The sequence below is a fragment of the Babylonia areolata genome, chromosome 5 (genome assembly GCF_041734735.1).
Source record: "Babylonia areolata isolate BAREFJ2019XMU chromosome 5, ASM4173473v1, whole genome shotgun sequence".
Classification (NCBI taxonomy): domain Eukaryota; kingdom Metazoa; phylum Mollusca; class Gastropoda; order Neogastropoda; family Buccinidae; genus Babylonia; species Babylonia areolata.
Window position 1 is genome coordinate 31,709,285 of NC_134880.1, and position 20,232 is coordinate 31,729,516.

General features: G+C 41.4%; 1 protein-coding gene across 2 annotated transcripts in view; it reads left to right on the top strand.

The window, feature by feature from the left end:
* LOC143282024 (conserved oligomeric Golgi complex subunit 1-like) overlaps positions 1 to 20,232 on the top strand; it is a 324,386-nt gene that overhangs the window by 179,813 nt on the left and 124,341 nt on the right. For both annotated transcript variants that reach the window (XM_076587450.1, XM_076587449.1), the window contains exons 18-21: positions 5,114 to 5,293; positions 13,309 to 13,401; positions 17,961 to 18,065; positions 20,074 to 20,166. In XM_076587450.1, the coding sequence (XP_076443565.1) occupies positions 5,114 to 5,293; positions 13,309 to 13,401; positions 17,961 to 18,065; positions 20,074 to 20,166 (471 nt within the window). The remainder of the gene's footprint in view (positions 1 to 5,113; positions 5,294 to 13,308; positions 13,402 to 17,960; positions 18,066 to 20,073; positions 20,167 to 20,232) is intronic.

A 20,232-nucleotide genomic window follows, 5' to 3' on the forward strand; every position in this document is an offset into this window, starting at 1 on the left:
TCTGTTTTAGTAAATACAAATAAGTGCAGATCACAACATCAGATAAGTGCAATGTTTGAAGCACTGATTTTTGACTCACTTGTGTAAACAAAGTGAGTCTATGTTTTAACCTGGTGTTCGGTTGTCTCTGTGTGTGTGTGTCTGTGTGTCTGTGTGTCCATGGTAAACTTTAACATTGACATTTTCTCTGCAACTACTTTGTCAGTTGACACCAAATTTGGCATAAAAATAGGAAAAATCCAGTTCTTTCCAGTCATCTTGTTTAAAACAATATTGCGCTTCTGGGATTGGCACAAAAAAATAAAGAATGAAGTCTAATTATATGCAAACTGCATTTACTGTTATATTTATATTTTTTATATTCTCTAAACTTCGCACTTTGATCCGATATTCTGACCCAACAGCTAGAGCAGTCTTTATTATCATTTTTTGTTCAAACAGGAACTTCTTTTGCTAAGCATGGAATTTTTATTTATTTTGCAAACGTTTTGGTTCAGATAGTATAAAGGGGAAATTACTCTGTAATGCTAGTGGAGTTAATTTGCTTTAAACTGATCTTTCTCATCTTTACATTTGAAACAAGAGAGGCAAGGCCTTCAAGACTCACTTGTGATGCACGTTTAAAAAAAAAATCCAAGCTTTTTATGTATTGAGTATAATTTCAAAATGTAATGTTTAAGATGAGAAAGATCAGTTTAAAGCAAACAGTTCCCCAGCAGAGTAATTTCCCTTGTTCTGCTATCTTCACCAAAATGTTTGCAATAAATAAAACTTCCATGCTTAGCAAAAGAAGTTCCTGTTTGAACAAAAAATGATAATAATGACAGATCCTTTGTTGGGTCGAATATCAGATCAAAGTGCCAAGTTTAGAGAATACAAAAAATATAAATATAACAGTAAATGCATTATACTCAATACATAAAAACTTGGATTTTTTAAAAAGTGTATCACAAGTGAGTCTTGAAGGCCTTGCCTTTCTTGGTTTTTTTTATTTTTAGATTTTTAAAAATATTTTTTTAGAATTAAACAGAATATATTGCAATAACTGAGAGCCTATCAAGTAATGACTAATGTCTGAAAGGGCTGCAGATTCCCATTTTTGTCCGTTTCTGTATGGATTACATACTATAACAAGAAAGGCAATATTGTTTTAAACAAGATGACTGGAAAGAACTGGATTTTTCCTATTTTTGTGCCAAATTTGGTGTCAACTGACAAAGTAGTTGCAGAGAAAATGTCAATGTTAAAGTTTACCACGGACACACAGACACACACACACACACACACACAGACAACCGAACACCAGGTTAAAACATAGAGTCACTTTGTTTACACAAGTGAGTCAATAAAATTTACTGTAAAGTTCGGTCAATTGGGCGCACTGGTATATAAGCTGCACCCACTAAATTTTGAAAAAAATTGAACTTCATACACACATAAGCCACACTGGCTTATACGCCACACTTATTACCGGTACCGAAACACATACCAATACTACAGAAAAGCTGTCAATACTGTAGGTTATGAAATAAACACAAGCAGAAACAACACAAAGAAAAACAAGCGAAAATACTGCTAGTCACACACACACACACACACACAAATATAAACACAACGAAAATAAGATCCATAATTTAGGCATAGTCAAATTTATTCAACGTCGTCCTGCTCACTGAATCCACTGAAATCTTCGTCTTCAGTGTCTGAGTTGAAGAGAACCAGCGCAGCTTTCTCCACCATCTAGTCACTGACTTCAGCCTCACTTTCACTTGATGAACATAAACACAAGGTGGAGGTCACTGCTGGTTCGTTGCTGGCACTGTCGTCTGCTAGGTCGATTGCCTTCAATTTGAAGGCTGCTTCATAGGCATTTCGTCGCGTTTTCGGCATGATGATGGTGTGCGCTTGAGCAGAGTAGACCTGAATGTTGATCTGAAGGCTGTAGTGTGTGCAGATTTGATTTTTAAATTGTGAACAGTTAGCACACTAACCTGAAGCTCATCCAAAAATTCATGGACAGAGATCATGATTTTGGTGAGTTGAACTTGAAGGGAAGCTTAAAATAGACAAGAACGTGACACTCCCGGGATCGTTAAAATCCTCAAATAAGCCGCATCATTGTATTAGCCGCAGAGGTTGAAGCTGGGAGAAAAAGTTGTGGCTTACAGACCGAACTTTATGGTTGTCATTGCTCCTTTTACCTGCACAAAATAATGACATCAGTGATGTAGATTTCCACAAATCACCATTAAAATGATGTATATATATATATATATTATTCCACAAATCATCATTAAAATAATATATATGTGTGTGTGTGTGTGTGTGCTTGGCTAAAATAGATCTGACAAAGGAGTTAATTCAGTTCTACAGTCTTACTACTGGTAGATGGAAACATGGAGATGAATCAGTGAAAAAGACTGGATTTGGAAACAGTTATGGAGTTTTTGTGAGTCCTACCACAAGTCTGCAGATTGATTAACAATTAAAGCTGGGAGTACCAACCTTCAAACCAAGATGACCAGTGACAGAAATGATCTTACTGCTTTAAGTGGAAGATCTTCAATTTCAGTCTGAGAAGTAAATGAGACTGTAATCTTGGAATACTCAGAGTGATTCTGTGACATGACATTGATCTGAAAAAAAAAAGCTACAATAAGGATACCCAGTGTGTAAACAGAAAATCAGGAATAAAAAACGGGTTGTATGTTTGAAATAACTCTCAGTGTTTGGGTCAGATGGCCTCAGATGTCTGTGTGATGTGATTACAGTTGATAAAGCATGGGTATTATTTTATGGTATTTTCAAAAAAATTCTTTAATCAGATGTGGATGTCTGCTGATGAAGAGAGACCAGAAGATACCTTTATCTTTTTTTGAACACCTGATATTGTTGATATTCTACCAGAGAAGTCCATATTCATTACTCATTACAGTGTGGAAACAGTTCTTCACAAAGTGATGGAGTCCATGTACAAGTGGCACCAGCTGTGAGCTACAGTAGAACACTGCTACTTCACAATATTACTGGTCCCTCAAAGCCAAGCTTATCATAACCTAACTTGATGAGCAAGGCGCCCAAGTTCTTCCCCACCCAACCTTTATTTCTGACTTGACCCCATGCAACTTTTAATTGAATTTGTGCTTTGTCCATCACATTTATTTTGTTAAATGTTATATATATGTAGTGTGTGTGTGGTGGCAAAAAGAGACTATGTGCTGATGTTTGCTGTCTTGATGAACAAGGAACATACAACATACAAATCTTCACAGTTTTAAAATGTCTCTATAATTCACTAAACTAACATACCAACATAAAAGGAGGTGCAAGGTATTGTGTGTGTGTGTGTGTGTGTGTGTGTGTTGGAGCTCATGTACGTTTATATGTATTTGGCTGTGCTTTCATATCTGTGAAACTGCATGTTTGGTGCATTTCTGTTATGCATGTGTGGGTGTATGTGTGAATGTGTGTCTTCATGTTTTACATTTATTCGCTTATTTATCACCATTGTTGTCTTATTTATTTATTTATTTATATTTTATTATTATCATTTTATTAGTATTACTAATATTATTACTACTACCTTTTTCTATATTATAATTATTATTTATTTATTTATGCAAGCTTATCTATTATTTATTCCCCCGTTTGTTTTTTGGGGTTTTTTTTTTTTTTTTTTTTTTTTCTCAAGGCCTGACTAAGCGCGTTGGGTTACGCTGCTGGTCAGGCATCTGCTTGGGTTGGCAGATGTGGTGTAGCGTATATGGTTTTGTCCGAATGCAGTGACGCCTCCTTGAGCTACTGAAACTGAAACTGAAACCAACATAATAATACAGACTTCTTTAATTCTGTTCTTGTGTATACACAGGAAAAAGATCCAATGCATGTTAAAGTTAATGTTATAAATGTCAGTATGTGTAAGGTGGGTTATAGATACATGATTATAACCCGAAAACAAGTATTGCTGCTCAAATGTTGAAATAAAAACATACTTGTATGTATCTTCATCGGATATTTATTTTACTTGAAAGAGTCACACTCTTGTTTTACATCAGCGAAGTCAGCATGTAAGTTACCTGTGAATTCTGAAGAAATCTATCAGATTCAGATGTTCCAGATGTGTGCAGAATGGAAGAGATTGCAACTGTTCTGAACACTAATTCAATCTTTCTCAACATTAGGCAGCTCTTTTTAGTGACACGTACTACAATGCAGATGATGATTTATTACATTTATTTATTGAAATGTTGTAAATGTACAGATCCTCAATGGGAATCGAGGAGACTGGTGGGAAAGTAAAAAATTAAATTAGCACTGTATTCCACAGCAGTCCACAATACACCAGTGACATTGCTGTTTTGTAAACGTACCTCGTTTCATTTCCTGGCTTGATACAAGTTTCTTTTTTTCTCTTTCTTTCATAATGTTCATCTGCTTGATGACAATTTTGATGACGAATTTTGCACAGAAACAGCTGTAACTATTATATTCTTTTATTTTTCAGACTTCGAAACTGCAGTCACAGTTGTTTTGTGGGGGAGTAAGAGAAATCTACAAAATCCCTTTTCGCATTACCGATTTTACGAAAAATTGAACAGTCCCCAGTTTTTTTATGTTGTGTGTGATTCAGGCTCACATTTTGACTGTGAGTTTTGGAAGTCTTTACATATGCTTCTGCATCATCTGCTTTGGACTCAGTTAAGTTTTGTTTTCCAAAAAATATTTAAACCAAGATTAAGATTATGCTTTTAATGCAAAAATGGGTATTTTGAATACAGTCACTTGTGGAAAAAAAAAATCCATAAAGAGACAGAAGTTGATTTGAACTGGAAAATTTACATGAAAGTCACAACTAGCTGCAGGTCCTTATCAGAGAAGAAAAAAAACCCAGGAAAAGCAACAGGATCATTTCCAGTGATAGGGTGGCGGGGGGGGGGGGGGGGGGGGGGGGGATGGGGTGGTGGGGAGAATAAAGAAAATTATGGATAACATGGATATGCAACTGATCTATCAGTTGATTAGTGATCTGTTTATTTTGCTTATTTTGTTGATTGATTATCACCCATTGTGAATAATTGGCTTAGTTTTGGAACCTATGCTCTTGTTTGTTCAGTTTATGCCATAGTATGGAGGGCAAACTGAAGACCCTACTGGAAGACAGTGAGTCCTATCTGCAGTTCTCCATGGAATTGGTCATGACTCAGACAGCAGAGAACAGTCCCTTTGACCGTTTTGCCAGCACTGCAGATATCTTGCTTTTCTGCCAGGTGGCCTCCTCAAAGGCTCTTGTAGAGTGAGTATTGGACTTATTTTTGTTTTGTTTTCATGATGCCACATATTTTGCAGTGGCATTGCCCTCCTTCACACATATTAGTTGATAGCAATGGAATATTGTACTTCCTTTATGGAATGCAAATTTGAGTCCGTTAGAATGAACAGAGATTTCATCAAGTTGAAGGTCATTATTGCTTCATATTGGCACTCACTTCTTTTCATTGCAAATTTCAGAAACTGCTTGGTGAAGTTATATGGCTTTATTGATGATGCGAAGTACAAAAATGCCCATATTGCTTTGAAACAACTGTGAGTGTGTGACTGGCTCTCAGTGTGTGTGTGTGTGTGTGTGCGCGTACCAGTTTGTGCCCATCAGGGTGTGCTAACATAAGGAGAGGATACTTGGACTTTTTGATACACTTTTTTCTTGATTCTGTCATTTAGTCTTCAGTATTTTCCAGTCTATAAGTGGCTCCTGTATATAAGGTGCACTCCCTGAAATAATGATTAGAAAAACAACAACAAAAAACCCAAGAGCCAAAGCCTTCACGGCTCAAGTGTGATTCCTACTAAAAACGGATCTGAAAAAGGCAGGGTTCTGGGGAGAGAGAGGGTGTGGTTTCCAGTATTTAGATATATCAATCCAAATAATATTTTTGCTCACCACCAGAAACTAATGTTTGTTGAACCTAAGCAGTTGATTGGCTTTTCAATGTTTTATGATCATGATAATAGATCTGTCAAAGTTTCAAATGTTCCCTGTCTTCATTTTCACTTTCTGACTGTAATGGTGTGGTGGTATGTCCATCGAGATCGATGATGACCATCGTTGTCATCCAGCTGGGGGATGGGGGGAGAGTGGTGGTGCGGTGGGGGGGAGGATGCTCATGAATCTATCTGTGAATGCGCAGATGGCTGAATAGTCCAATCTGTGCACGAAATGTTCGCTGACAGTTGGGGCAGACAAAGACAGGCATACCATTGTCAGGGAGCTTGTTTGCCCGTGACTTTCTGGCCTGCCTCTTCTGAACAGCTGCAGCAGTCCTGTTGGCCTTGCACAACTTGGCGCCTTTGTGCACAGCAGCGCGCCATTTGTCACGGTCCACTGCAGATTCCTCCCAGGAATCAGGGTTGATATCAAACGCTTTCAGAGAGACTTTCAGAGTATCTCTGAAGCGTTTCTTCTGACCTCCGTGTGATCTCTTCCCTTGTTGCAGCTCGCCATAGAAGAGCCTTTTGGGCAGCCGATGGTCTGGCATGCGTGCCACGTGTCCAGCCTAGCGAAACTGGGACTGCATCAGGATGGTGAAGATGCTGGGAAGGGTGGCTTTTGCGAGCACCTCTGTGTCTGGGGTCCTGTCTTGCCACTTGATGTTCAGTAGCTTCCTGAGGCATGTTGTGTGGAAGTGGTTCAGCTTCTTGGCATATCGTTGGTACACTGTCCAAGTTTCGCAGGCGTACAGTAGTGTGGGGAGAACTACTGCTCTGTAGACCTTTAGCTTGGTCTCAAGACTAATGCCTCTTCTGTTCCAGACATTTGCATTGAGTCTACCAAAAGTTGCACTTGCTCTTGCAATCCTGACGTTCACTTCATCGTCGATGGTCGCATTTCGTGACAGTGTGCTGGCAAGGTATGTGAACTGCTCCACCGCACTGAGTCTCTGACCGTTGACTGTGATGTTGGGCTCACGTAGGGTTTCCCTGGGCTGGCTGATGGAGAACTTCAGTTTTCCCTCGTGCTGATGGTAAGGCCGAAGTTCCTGCTGGCAGTGGCAAACTTGTCGACGCTGAGTTTCATGTCAGCTTCAGATCCAGCGTTGAGGGCACAATCATCAGCAAACAAAAAGTCTCTGATGATGTCTGTCATGACCTTCGTTTTTGCTTGAAGCCTTCTGAGGTTAAACAACTTGCCATCTGTTTGGTACTTTAGGCCGATTCCAACATCGCCATCTCTGAAGGCATCAGTAAGCATTGCAGAGAACATGAGGCTGAACAGCGTTGGAGCCAGGATGCAGCCTTGCTTGACACCATTTGTGACAGCAAAAGGAGCAGATGTTTCGCCATTGTCCTGGACTCGAGCCTGCATGCCTTCATGGAATTGGCTGACCAAGGAAATAAATTTCCGAGGGCATCCGTACTTGGCCATGATCTTCCACAGTCCCTCTCTACTCACGGTGTCGAAGGCCTTAGTGAGGTTGACATAGGTGGAGAACAGATCAGCATTTAGCTCCTGACATTTCTCTTGCAGCTGCCTTGCAGCAAACACCATGTCGGTGGTTCCGCGCTCTTTCCGGAATCCACATTGGCTCTCAGGCAAATGACCTTGGTCAAGGTGTGCTGTGAGGCGGTTTAGTAGGATCCTGGCAAGTATCTTGCCTGCGATGGAGAGCAAGGAAATGCCCCGATGGTTATCACAGGCTTGCTGGTTCCCCTTTCGCTTGTACAAGTGAATGATAGATGCATCTTTGAAATCCTGGGGGATCGTCTCTTCTTTCCACATGAGTGAGTACAGCTGATGGAGCTTCTCAGTCAGCACAGTGCCTCCATCCTTGTAGACCTCTGCTGGTATGGAGTCTGAGCCAGGTGCTTTGCCACTGGATAGCAGACGGATTGCTTTCTGGGTCTCAAGAGGTGTTGGCGAATCGTCCAGTGCTTCGTTGATGGGGACTTGTGGGAGACGGTCTATGGCTTCATCATTTATGGAAGAAGGGCGATTTAAAACACTGTTGAAGTGCTCAGCCCAGCGTTCAAGAATTTTCTCCTTCTCGGTGATCAAGGTATTCCCATCTGCACTGAGGAGGGGGGATGATCCTGAGGATGTGGGGCCGTAGACTTCTTTTAAGGCATCATAGAACCTCTTCATATCGTGGCTGTCAGCATATCCCTGGATCTCATCAGCTTTGTCACTCAGCCACTTATCCTGCATCTGGCGTAACTTTTGCTGAACAGTCCTGCGGATGGCATCGTACGCATCCTTTTTTGATGTGGACTTTGGGTTGCTCAGGTAGGCTTGATGCAGACGGCGTTTCTCATCCAGAAGCTGCTTGATTTCATCACAGTTTTCATCAAACCAGTCTTTGTGCTTTCTGGTCATGGGTCCCAGGGTCTCTGAAGCTGTACTATAGATCAGCTCACGCAGGGTCCTCCAGTCAGACTCCACATTCTGGTTGTCCAGAGAGGCGGATTCCAGACGATCTTCCAGCAGCTCCACAAAGGACTGTTTGATGGTGATGTTTTTCAGCTTAGCGATGTTGAGCCGTTCTGGAGCCTTCTGGCCTTGGGGGTGTCTCTTGGGCTGGATTCGAATATTCAGCTTCGAGACTACAAGGCGATGGTCTGTCCAACACTCAGCGCCGCACATGGTCTTTGTTACACGTACATCTTGCCTATCCCTTTTCCTGACGATGACATAATCGATGAGATGCCAATGCTTTGAGCGAGGGTGCATCCATGACGTCCTGTTACGGGTAGGGAGGCAGAAAACTGTGTTGGTTATCAGCAGTTCGTGCTCTGCACAGGTCTGAAGCAAAAGCAATCCATTTGGGTTGCAGTGGCCCACACCGTGCTTTCCAATCACTCCATCCCAGGAGATGTAGTCAGAGCCAACTCTAGCATTGAAGTCCCCAAGAATGATGAGCTTGTCTGCTTTAGGGATAGCAGCAATGACAGAGTGAAGGTCCTCGTAGAACTTCGCCTTCACTTCATCCAGGTTGGTCATGGTTGGGGCGTAGGCACTGACAATGGTGAGGTGCTTCTGGCCAGATGCCAGTGGGAGTTTCATGGTCATAAGCCTATCGTTGACTCCCTTTGGGATTCCAGCTAGCTTGCTGACATGTGCTGTTTTTACTGCAAAACCAACGCCAGCCTCACGTCGCTTTTCGCTTCCTCGTCCACTCCAGAAGAAGGTGTAGCCAGATCCCTGTTCACAGAGCTCACCTTCGCCTGCAAGCCGAGTCTCACTCAAGGCTGCGATGTCAGTGTTGTATCTGGCGAGTTCGGATGCAACTAGTGCCGTTCTCCTTTGGGGTCTGTCCGCGTTATCTCTGTCCAGGAGAGTCCTTATGTTCCAAGCACCAATGGTGAGAGGAACGATCCTTGTTTTTTTCTTTTCTTTCTTGTTTTTTCGACCGCTGATGTAGGGTCCCCGCCAGCCGCGGTATGCTGGCCAGGGTGATATGGAGCAGGCAATTTTTAGGGCACCTTTTCTAGCCCCTTCCTCATGCCAGGGAGGTGAGCAGTGCATTCCTAAAGAGGGCTGCTCAGACGCTCAGACGGCTGCCAAGCTCCATCGCTGCTCCTGTCGACGAAGAACGACCCTATGGCCTGAGCCGCCTGCGTGCAGGTCTGCGGCTGCGACTGCCAGTGTACCCACACCTGTCGTTTTGTCGCTCGCCTGTCGCCACAGGACTTGGGGGTGATGAAATGATGAAGGATGAAAGGTCATTTTGGATGACTGATGACTTGCGCAATGAGTTTGTTTAAAGTGAAGAGGAGTTGCGCAACGTCGACCTCACTCTCTCGTCCGGGTCCACCAATTTCCAGTGGCAAGACTAAGTCGAGACGACTGGAGGATGAGCACGGATGCAGTGGATGACCAAGATATCCTTTCGGTGTCTCATCTTGCTCTCTGCACTCCACAGTGCGTTGCTGTAACTGCCTTCCTCTCCGTTGAACCGATAGGTTTCTTCCGCAGATTCTGCCGGATCCAGACTTCGCATGCATGGGTAGACACACCCCGGGGGCCAACTGCGTGTGACATGCACACAGCACAGTGGAGCTAGATGGCCGTCAGTGGCTCTCCTGAGCCAACGCCCTTTTATGGATCTCCATAAGGGTGTCTAGCCACCCACCTCACCAGTCCCGGAAGGGAGCGGTGGGAGTGCCGGTTTAGTCGCCGGCAACCCGACCCTGAACAGGTTGTACTGGATTACAGGTTACCAGTAGCAGATCTAATGACTTGACCTGACATCAGTGCTGAAGTATAAAAAGGTTGAAAGGAAACAACAGTCTTACAATACAGCATCAAATGTACCCCTGGTAGTGTTATTTTGATTAGTTTTTCTTCTCTCTCTCTCTCTCTCTCTCTCTCTCTCTCTGTATATATATATATATATATATATATATATATATCGGGTGTCCCCCAAAAAGTGAACGCTTTTTGACAAGTATTTTCTCAGTGATAGAGAAACCGAATTCATTGAAAATTTTCACACAGTAACCTTAGGGTATCAACAACAAGTCTGCAAAATATCTAAAAGTTCAGACACAAATTATGCGAGTATTGTTAAATTCAAAACAACATGTCAAAAAATCCAATATCAGAGCTGTGCAATGTGACCTTCATGTTCACACCAGCTGCCAGGTGTTGGCATCTGTCAATCAGTGTCAGTCTAAAAAATAGCCTGTCTGTATGTCAAGTCTATTGATATTTTTATTGTCGTCTGTATCCAAAAATCAGTTCTGTCCAAAGTTTCAGTTTGGAAGGATCAACCATGCCTTTGAGTGAAAGTGATAAGGTTACCATTGAAAACTGTTTCAAGGAGAAAGGCTGGGGTGGAATAAGGCTCGTAAAGGTATTTCCAGTCAAGGGGTGGAGTCATGTCACTGTAAATAGACTTATCACTAAAATACGCACTACAGGGTCAGTAGCATGTAAAATTGGCAGTGGGAGACCCAAGACTGCATGTTCGGAGGAGAACAAGGACTGTTTTGAGGAACTGATTCATTCCCAGGAGAACCCAGGGACCCACAAATCTCTTAGAGAAGTTGCAAGCAATTTACAAGTGAGCAAATCTTCTGTACAAAGAATGGTGAAAGAAATGGAGCTGAAGCCCATCAAGAGGATACGGTATCAAGGAGGGACCAAAATGTTAGAGGGAAAAGAAAAACTTGCTGCCGTAACTTGAATGGCCACTACTTGGCCACTGATGTGAAAAGGATCATTTTCACAGGCGAGAAAAACTGTACATCCTTATGAAGTGTTCTTTCATTCCTCCTCAACCAGATCCAGCTGGAACTCTTTTCTGCTGCTTCTGCCATTGCCTTGAGAGCCTGTGTCCTCTCTCTGCCAGAAATCGACAGCTGTTTCATGAGGCTGTAGGCAGATGTGCTCACAAACCCTCTTGCACCAATCTCTATGGCAAAGACTTTGGCTTGGAAGCCAGATTCTCTCAGGCTGCTGGCCAGACTAGCATACTTCTCGGTATTGTAGATGTGTGCTTCCTCCATTCTGCTTTCGTATGGCACAGTAAGCTCAATCAGAATCGCTTGTTTCATTGCTTTGGAGTGGAGTACTGTGTCAGGTCTCATGCCGCTCTTGCTGCTGATTTCCAGGTGTTTCTTCCCCTCTGGTAGGTCAGCTGTGCATTCCCAATCTTCGGCACCATCAAACAGCCAACGTTTCCATGCTTTGGATGTCACAGCTGTTCCTGGCACAGAATACTAGCAACAAATGTAGTTTTAAAAGAAATTAGAATTGTTGAAGATGACAGATGAACTTTTTGTCTCAATCAGAGAGACTAAACTGAGCACTTTCTGTAGAAATGTGAATGTTTACAGCATGTGGACCACATTACAAAGAGAACTAAATGAAATACGTACCTTGCCTTTCAACTTGAAGTTAATCAAAAATATTACATTTATTCGGAAGTTCAAACAGATACAACACTTGATTTTGTCATAATGTTTGCCAAGTCTTTTGAACGTTTTAATTAGTTTTCCTTCACTTCCTTATGATGATGTTTTTTTTTAGCACTTACGGCAGTTGTTGGTACATATATGGCTCTGATTTGTTTTCTTTTGTATCGTATGTGAGTCTTTGAATATTATGATTTGAAAACGAATATGTGTAATTTGTAGTATTGTCTTGGTGTATAAGGACATGTTTTCTAATATCCTCATGTTGCTGTTGTATGGTATTATACACTGTTGTATTTGTATTGCTTTATGTGAGGCGCTTAGAGCCCTTTATATGGGGAGTTTGCGCCATATAAGTAATAAATGTTATTATCAACTTATCTTCATTACAAATATGGATTATCATTTGAAGATTTGAGTGAATCAAAAAGCTGGGCTTCTGTTTATTCAGGGACATGGATAGAAGACAGATATTTCAAACCATTGCAGCACTTTGTATTTGTATTTGTATTTCTTTTTATCACAACAGATTTCTCTGTATGAAATTCGGGCTGCTCTCCCCAAGGAGAGCATGTAGCTGCACTACAGTGCCACCCTTTTTTTTTGTATTTTTTCCTGCGTGCAGTTTTATTTGTATTTCCTATCGAAGTGGATTTTTCTACAGAATTTTGCCAGGAACAGCTTTTTTGTTGCCATTGGTTCTTTCACATGGACTAAGTGCATGCTGCACACGGGACCTTGGTTTATCATTATCTGAATGACTAGCATCCAGACCACCACTCAAGGTCTAGTGGAGGGGGAGAAAATATCAGCAGCTGATCCGAGATTCAAACCAGTGCTCAGATTCTCTCACTGCCTAGGCGGACACGTTACCTCTATGCCATCACTCCACATGATGAAGCAGCCAACAAGAAAACTGAAGAGGCTGAAAAGTTTTGTAAGGTTGATTTTATCTCTCAGTGATATGCCTTGAAGCAGAAATCTGGGGAATAGGGAGCTGAGGCAGAAGTTGAGAAACTGATTTCAGAATGAGAAAAGAAGTACAGGGAATAAAACACCAACAAAATAACTATCATAACTTTATGATTTTGATGTTTCAGTCATGATTGTTTCCTTGTATATAATGCAATCCATGAAACATTGGATGGAAATTTGTAAAACTTTTAAATGCAAAGAGTACCCAGATAGTTTGCAGCATCAGCTGAAAAGATACGGCTTTTCGTAAAATGTTTGTATGGTTGTTGCAAGTGAATTTAGTTTCCAGCATGGATTCAAAGACTACTGGAACTTTTTATTGGTGAGTGTAATCAAATGAGGCATTTACAAGCAGTTAATGTGAATGTAATTTTCTGATTGATTTATGGAAAGATTGACTACTTACTTGTCTGTGATGAACAGGATTGTGGATTACATGACAGAACAGCTGACCTTGTGGGAGAAGTCCTTGAAGGATATCCCTGATCCAGACACACAAGCCAGCACAGAAAACAAGTCAGCCAAGAGACCATATATATGTGTCTGGAGTGTGTGTGTGTGTGTGTGTGTGTGTGTAAACATATATAGTGTGTCATTGTATATGTGTTTCTGTGTTGTTTTTTGTTGATTGATAATTCGGTATAAAGTCTGATAACAAAGGGGAAAAAAACAGGTGTGTGGGTGTGTGTGAAATAATATAGCACTCAGAAATAACTAAAATGTTGGTTTTTTCTCAGTTTGTCATTTTATGCTTTATTTTTTAATTGTTTTGATTTGTTTTTGTGTGGCACATTCTCCTTTTCAGTGGCATTACCTCCACTCCACTCATTCTGAATCCACATATACGGTCACACCGGGGTTCATCCATTGCAGTCCCAATGCTGTAAGTCCATGAGGAACCAGCCACCTATGTCAGGTTGCTAGGAGATAAGACACCAGAGGAGACCCTGTACTGCTGTTGAGTCATTTCAGTGGTGTACAGTAGTGCCTGTTCAGATTTAACATATATAGAACATCTCCTACTAAGCCCAATGCTGACAACAATAATCACTTAGTCACAGAACCAGACTGAGTGAGTGTCCCCTCCAGATTGGAAACCACCGTCATTTCCTCCAACAACCGTCCCCCATCTGCTGTCATCAAAGACTTTGACAGGACTCTCCCCAAACATGTTTATGATGAATGTGGATGATGATAATGACAAAGTTGTGGGGCGTCTATTTTAAATTTGGGACTACATGACAAGGCTGTGTACTCTACACTTCCTTTCATAATGATATCCTGGTTAATGTACAGACACTTGCAGTGTTAGGAAATTTGATCAAACACCCAAAGATGCATCAGTGAAATAGATGATACTCAACTGTGTGTTCTGTTCCCAGCCTTACCATTTATGCCTATAGCACACTTAACTCTAGGTGGGAGCTGCACTTGGATTCAAACAACATCCTCCCAGCCATCAGTCCACAACATCAACCACTTCACCACAGCAGCTGGTGCTTTGTGTGGCAAATTCAGTTGGAATGTCTTGTGAGTCATTAGGGCTTTGTCTTTCTTTATTATTATTTATGTCTTTAACCAGCCGCTGTGGTTAGCATCGCGGACTGACGGCTGGGAGGACGCGGGTTTGAATTCCAGCGGAGGTGGGTTTTTCAGCTCGTTGCCGACTCCTACCCAGAGTTGAGTGTGCTGTGGGCTTAAATGGGGAGACTGGGACCACACGGTCGAGTGTCATCCACTTCAAGGATGCGTCTTTGGGTGTGTTGTTCTAATTACCTGACCAACACTGCAAGTGTCTGTATCTCTCAGGCCTGGTTAACGCCGGGATATCATTATGACAGGAAGCGTAGAGTACAGCCTTGTCACGCAGTCCCAAACCAAAATGGACCTCCATAGCAACATCGTCATCGTCATCGTCCTCCTCCTCCTCCTCCTCCATCATCAGTATAAACAAAACAGTCTCAAAGTCTTTGGCCTTTCATGCCTTACTCTCATGGTGACCTCAGTTTCGACTTCTGTGCTTGTGGTGAGTCCTGTCAATGTCTTCAGTGTCGGCAGATTCATGGGGGGCTGTTGTTTGAGGGATGTGGTTGCGGTTTCCACTCTCCACTCAGTCTGGCTCCGCGACTAAGCCATTATTGTCGTTAGTAGGGGGCTTAGTAGGTGGTGTCCTAAGTACGTTAAATCAGAACAGGCACCACTAAACACCACCGAAGTGACTCAGCAGCAGTGCAGGGTCTCCTCTGGTGTGTGGCCTCCTAGCGACCTAACATTGATGGTTCCCAGCAGACTGCCGACGCTGGAACTGTGACGGACAAACCCAGGTGTGGCCGTGTATGGGGGAATCTGAATGAGCGGTGTGAGAGTAATGCCACTGAAACGGTGCAGATGATGGGGCAGCAAAAAAAAAAAAAAAAAAAAAAAAGAAAGATGTCTTTATTTCATGTTATTTCTATTTTTTGTTCTTTAGCAACTTGCGCTGTACCGTGTCTTCGTAGATTACAGAAAAGTATTTAACACAGTGTGGCATGTGGCTTTGTTGGTGACTAGAAGGAAAAAACAACGTCAGCCCCATTATCATCTGAGTTATCCAACAACTGTGTAACAAGGCAACCAATGCAGTCTTCCACAATGGTTCCATCAGAAACTGGTTCAGGACAACAGTTGGAGTCAGACAGGGTTGCCTGCTATCCCCTACACTGTTCAACATATTCTCAGAACATAATTATCATGTTGGATGCATTGGAAAACCATGAGGGCATTGTCGTCATCAGAGGCAGAACTGTTACAAATCTTTGGTTTACCGATGACATTGATGGCTTGACAGGAAAAGAGGCCAAACTCTCCACCCTACTAAAAAGACTTGACATCCTCTCCAAGGCATACAGAATGGAAATCAGTGTAGAAAAGACAAAGACCATGACAAATAACACCAACGGCATTACCACTGATATCAAAGTCAGTGGCCAGTCTTTGCAATCTGTATATAGGTTCAAGTAAGCTCAGTCAGGAACCTTGGTGTTGTCCTTGAAAACACACTTTACATGCAAAAAATTATTAGTCAGACCTGTCAATCCTGCTGTTGTCAATTGCGGCGCATCAGTTCCGTTTCTCTCTTGCCTTGACAACTGTAACTCTATTTTCTGGTTTGCCTGCTTCATATGTTCAGTCCCATTGGCGCATAGGAAACTGCTGCCCGACTTGTCCTCAGAAGGAAAACATCTGAGCACATCACTCCTCTTTTGCAACATCTCCATTGGCTTCCTGTCTCCCACACAGAATAAAGTACAAGAACAGCACTCAGTGATATAAATGTTTTCTCAAATCTGCCCCTTCATATCTTTGTGGCTGCCTTCACCTCTACACCCCATCTCACTTTCTACAATTGGGTTCGTATCCAGTCTGTTCATGCATACCCAGATTCAAACACTCTACTGTTGGCTGCCATTCTTTCTCTGTCTCTGAACTATGCATTTGCAGTGAACTTCCTCTTTCGCTTCTTCAGGTCTCAGCACTCAGCTCTTTCAAGTCTGGCCTTAAATTCCACTTCGTCTGGAGATAGCAATTCAGCGCTATATAAATACTTATTGTCATTAAATACCTGGGTGCATTGTCACAGATGAAGGTCCAAACCAGAAGTCATGTTCAGGATAGCACAGATTACAGCAGCACTCACTCGACTGACGCCCATTTGGAGAGACAAACACATCACACTCAGATCTAAAGAGAAACTTACGTGCTCACAGGTTCAGTCAATGCTTCTCTGTGCTTGCGAAATATGGACTACCTCCAGAAGGAGATCCAAGCCATGGAAATGAGATGCTTCCGAAAGCTTCGAGACATCTCCTACACTGAGCACATCATGAACACTGAGGTCTGACAGAAGATCACCCAAGCCATTGGACCCCTTTATGACCTCTTGACCGTCATCATGAGGAGGAAGCTCAAATGGTATGGACACATCACAAGATCTGATGGGCTTGCAAAGACTGTCCTGCAGGGCACCGTACCAGGCAGTAGGAAGAGAGGTAGGCAAAAGAAAATGTGGCAGCATCAAAGAATGGACATACCTGAATTTCCTAGATTCCCGGAGAGCTGCGAGAGACAGGAACCGATGGAGAGAACTGGTCTGGAAATCATCTGCCTTGCCCTGACTTTCCTCCACTTGGTTATAGGATAGGTGAAGATTAGTGTGCACCATGGTAGAAGGTGTTGGACGTCTGATCCAGTGGTCAAGGTTCCATTCCCTGTTTCGACCTGGTGTTATGTCCGTGGGAAATGCACTTTACTCCCATTTTCCTCACTTTACCTGACTTGAATGGGGAAGGTTAAAATGACAAAAGGAGAGGATTGTGCTCTGCCTTCCTATGACACAGTGGATATGAATTTACTGCCACGATGGCTATAAAGGCTATGGGACCTTAAACCTTTAAGCAACTCAGCTTTGGTCAAGAGTGCCTCTTTATTTGCTAATCAGTGTATTGCATTACTTTTTTGTCACAACAGATTACAGTGTATGATACTTAGGTTGCTCTCCTTGGGGAGAGTACATTGCCACCGAACATTGCCAACCCATTTTTGTCTTCTTTTTTTTCTGTCTGCAAGTGTATTCTTTTTACTGTCAAATGGATATTTCTATGTAAGTTTGCAAGGGGCAATCTCTTTATTGCTGTGAGTTCTTTTATGTGGACTAAGTATATGTTGTACACAGGACCTTAGTTTATGATCTCATCTGAAAGACTAGAACCCAGACCACCTTTGAAGGTCTATTGGGGTTGGGATAAAAATCCTGATCCTGAGCAAGACTCAGGGTACAGGGCTCACTTACTAGTCAGGTGCATTATCACAAAGTCGCCACTCTGCTATTGGTATTGTTTTTGACCTGTCTGTCTTTTTCATAGCCAGTATGTCTGTCATGGAATACAGTGCACATTCACCTGCTTTAGCAACATCTGTTAGTGGTTCCATTACTTAATTGAGGATTTACAGGTGATAGTAATTCCAAATGAAGCAGCCATCTGTTGCTTTGAGAAGCTCGTCTCTTCTTAAGGATGCACTGTTGTTTTCTTGAACAGAATTCTGATGGTGGCCCGTATGTGTTCAGCACTTAGTGAACTGACACCTCATCTGCAAAAATGTGTTCTTGGAATAGCTGACTATCATCGCCAGGAATCTCCAGGGTAAGTTGTTTTTTTTCCTAAAAGGAAAGTGAAACACTTTTTTTTCCTTTGTTTCATCTGTTTGTTTCATTTTTTATGTTATCAAATAACTCCATTTCATTGTCGTGATTATGAGCAAGTGATATGTACCATAACTGCTAATACTCTGAGCCATAAATTTATGTTGAGTGCTTTTTGACTCACTTGTGTAAACAAAGTGAGTCTATGTTTTAAACTGGTGTTCGGTTGTCTGTGTGTGTCTGTGTGTCCGTGGTAAACTTTAACATTGCCATTTTCTCTGCAAATACTTTGTCAGTTGACACCAAATTTGGCATAGAAATAGGAAAAATTCAGTTCTTTCCAGTCATCTTGTTTAAAACGATAATGCACCTCTGGGATGGGCACAAAAAAATAAAAAAGAAGCCAAATTATATGCAAACTGAATTTACTGTTATGTTTATTTTTTTTTTTTTATTCTCTAAACTTGGCACTTTGATCTGATATTCTGACACAACAACAAGAGCAGTCATTTTTATCATTTTTTGTCCAAACAGGAACTTCTTTTGCTAAGCATGCAAGTTATATTTCTGGTGCATGTCTTTGCTGAAGATAGTAAAAAAAAGGGAAATTAATCTGTAATTAATGCTAGGGGGGTTAATTTGCTTTAAACTGATCTTTCTCATCTTAAACATTGCATTTTGAAATTATACTCTGTACATAAAAAGCTTGTGTGTTTTACTCTCAGTGTACAGGGCTTTCACTATGTTCATTCACCCAAGTGGTCTTTTTTGGAAAATACTAAAATCAATACTACGAGTGGACTTTATAGATCTATTGGCTGAGCCCTGAAGGTCATGGGCAAAAATCAATTGCATACATATATTTATACATATTCAAAGCGCGTTCCACGCGAACGTGAAGGACGCCATTGTGTTTCAAGTTGTTGACCTGCCCGTTCAATCCTATATTGAATCGATTTAAACAATAACATGTGATGGAAAGTTGGAGAAGGAGACCGTTAAATATTTATTAAGAGAAAGATTTGTGAACGCTTCATCACTTACTGGATTATGTCCCAAAGTGCCATAAAAATATCAACAAAATCAGTCGGAATTCACAGTTTAAAATAATAAACCATGAGAGTTAATACCCTTGATGAAACGTAAAAATTTCCAGTCTTGACTTCTCTCAAAATGAAGTCCTTTTCACTTCATACAATGTTTAGAAGTACTTGTACTTGGCTCTACATGTTATTAGTTTAACAAAATACTCAATTTTCGTATCAGCTTTAAAATTATAAAACTAGAATGAACATAAAAGAGAAATTGAATCGACCATGTCACACAGTTCCTGGCGGGTGTAACTAAACTTGTACATCTATCTAGATCCAGAGAAAATGGCTAAATGTTGCAGTGTGATTGCAGCGATAGCCACGTCTCCTTTACCGCGGACTTAAAAAGAATTTTTATTGCCCTTAAAGATTTTTTGAATGCTCAAGATACACCAGAATAATATGATTTAAACAGTGTTCTCACTGCGAATACCGCGATCGATTTATCGCCCTTTAAAAAGCATGTTTAAATGTTAAATTTTTAAACGTCAGTTAACGAGCCACGATAGTGTATTGGGTAAGACAGTTTCTTCTCACCCAGACATGTGGGGTTCAAATCTGCTGTCAGGACTTTTTTTTTTTTTTTTTTTTTTGTCTTTTTTTTTTTTAACCTGAAGTTTTATAATAACAAATACAGAACACATTTTCACAATTAGATTTTTTTTTTTTTTTTTAAGTGTATCACAAGTGTCTTGAAGGCTTTGCCTCTCTTGTTTATGCATGGTTTTAAGTTGGATGGTTGGGCTTTCTTGTGGCCTTACATGCATTTGCACCTCTATGCTATACCTTGCTATTCATTTCCACTAAGAAGTTTCTGTGACATCTTAAAAAAACACAAAAAACCCATGTCAAGTGATGTTTTTAAGTTCCCATATGTAATGAAAAGAAGTAATGACCACATGTTATTCTGGTTTTCAGGCGTAAATCACGCAGCCAACAAAAAGCTCATGAGTGTCCAGAGTGGCAATCCATTGTGAACAAGTTGGACCAGTGTCGCACCAAATCTCACAGGTATTGTGGTTTGCCACGTCAAAAGGCTTCACTCTTTTACTTGAATCTTTAAGGTATGGCAGATTG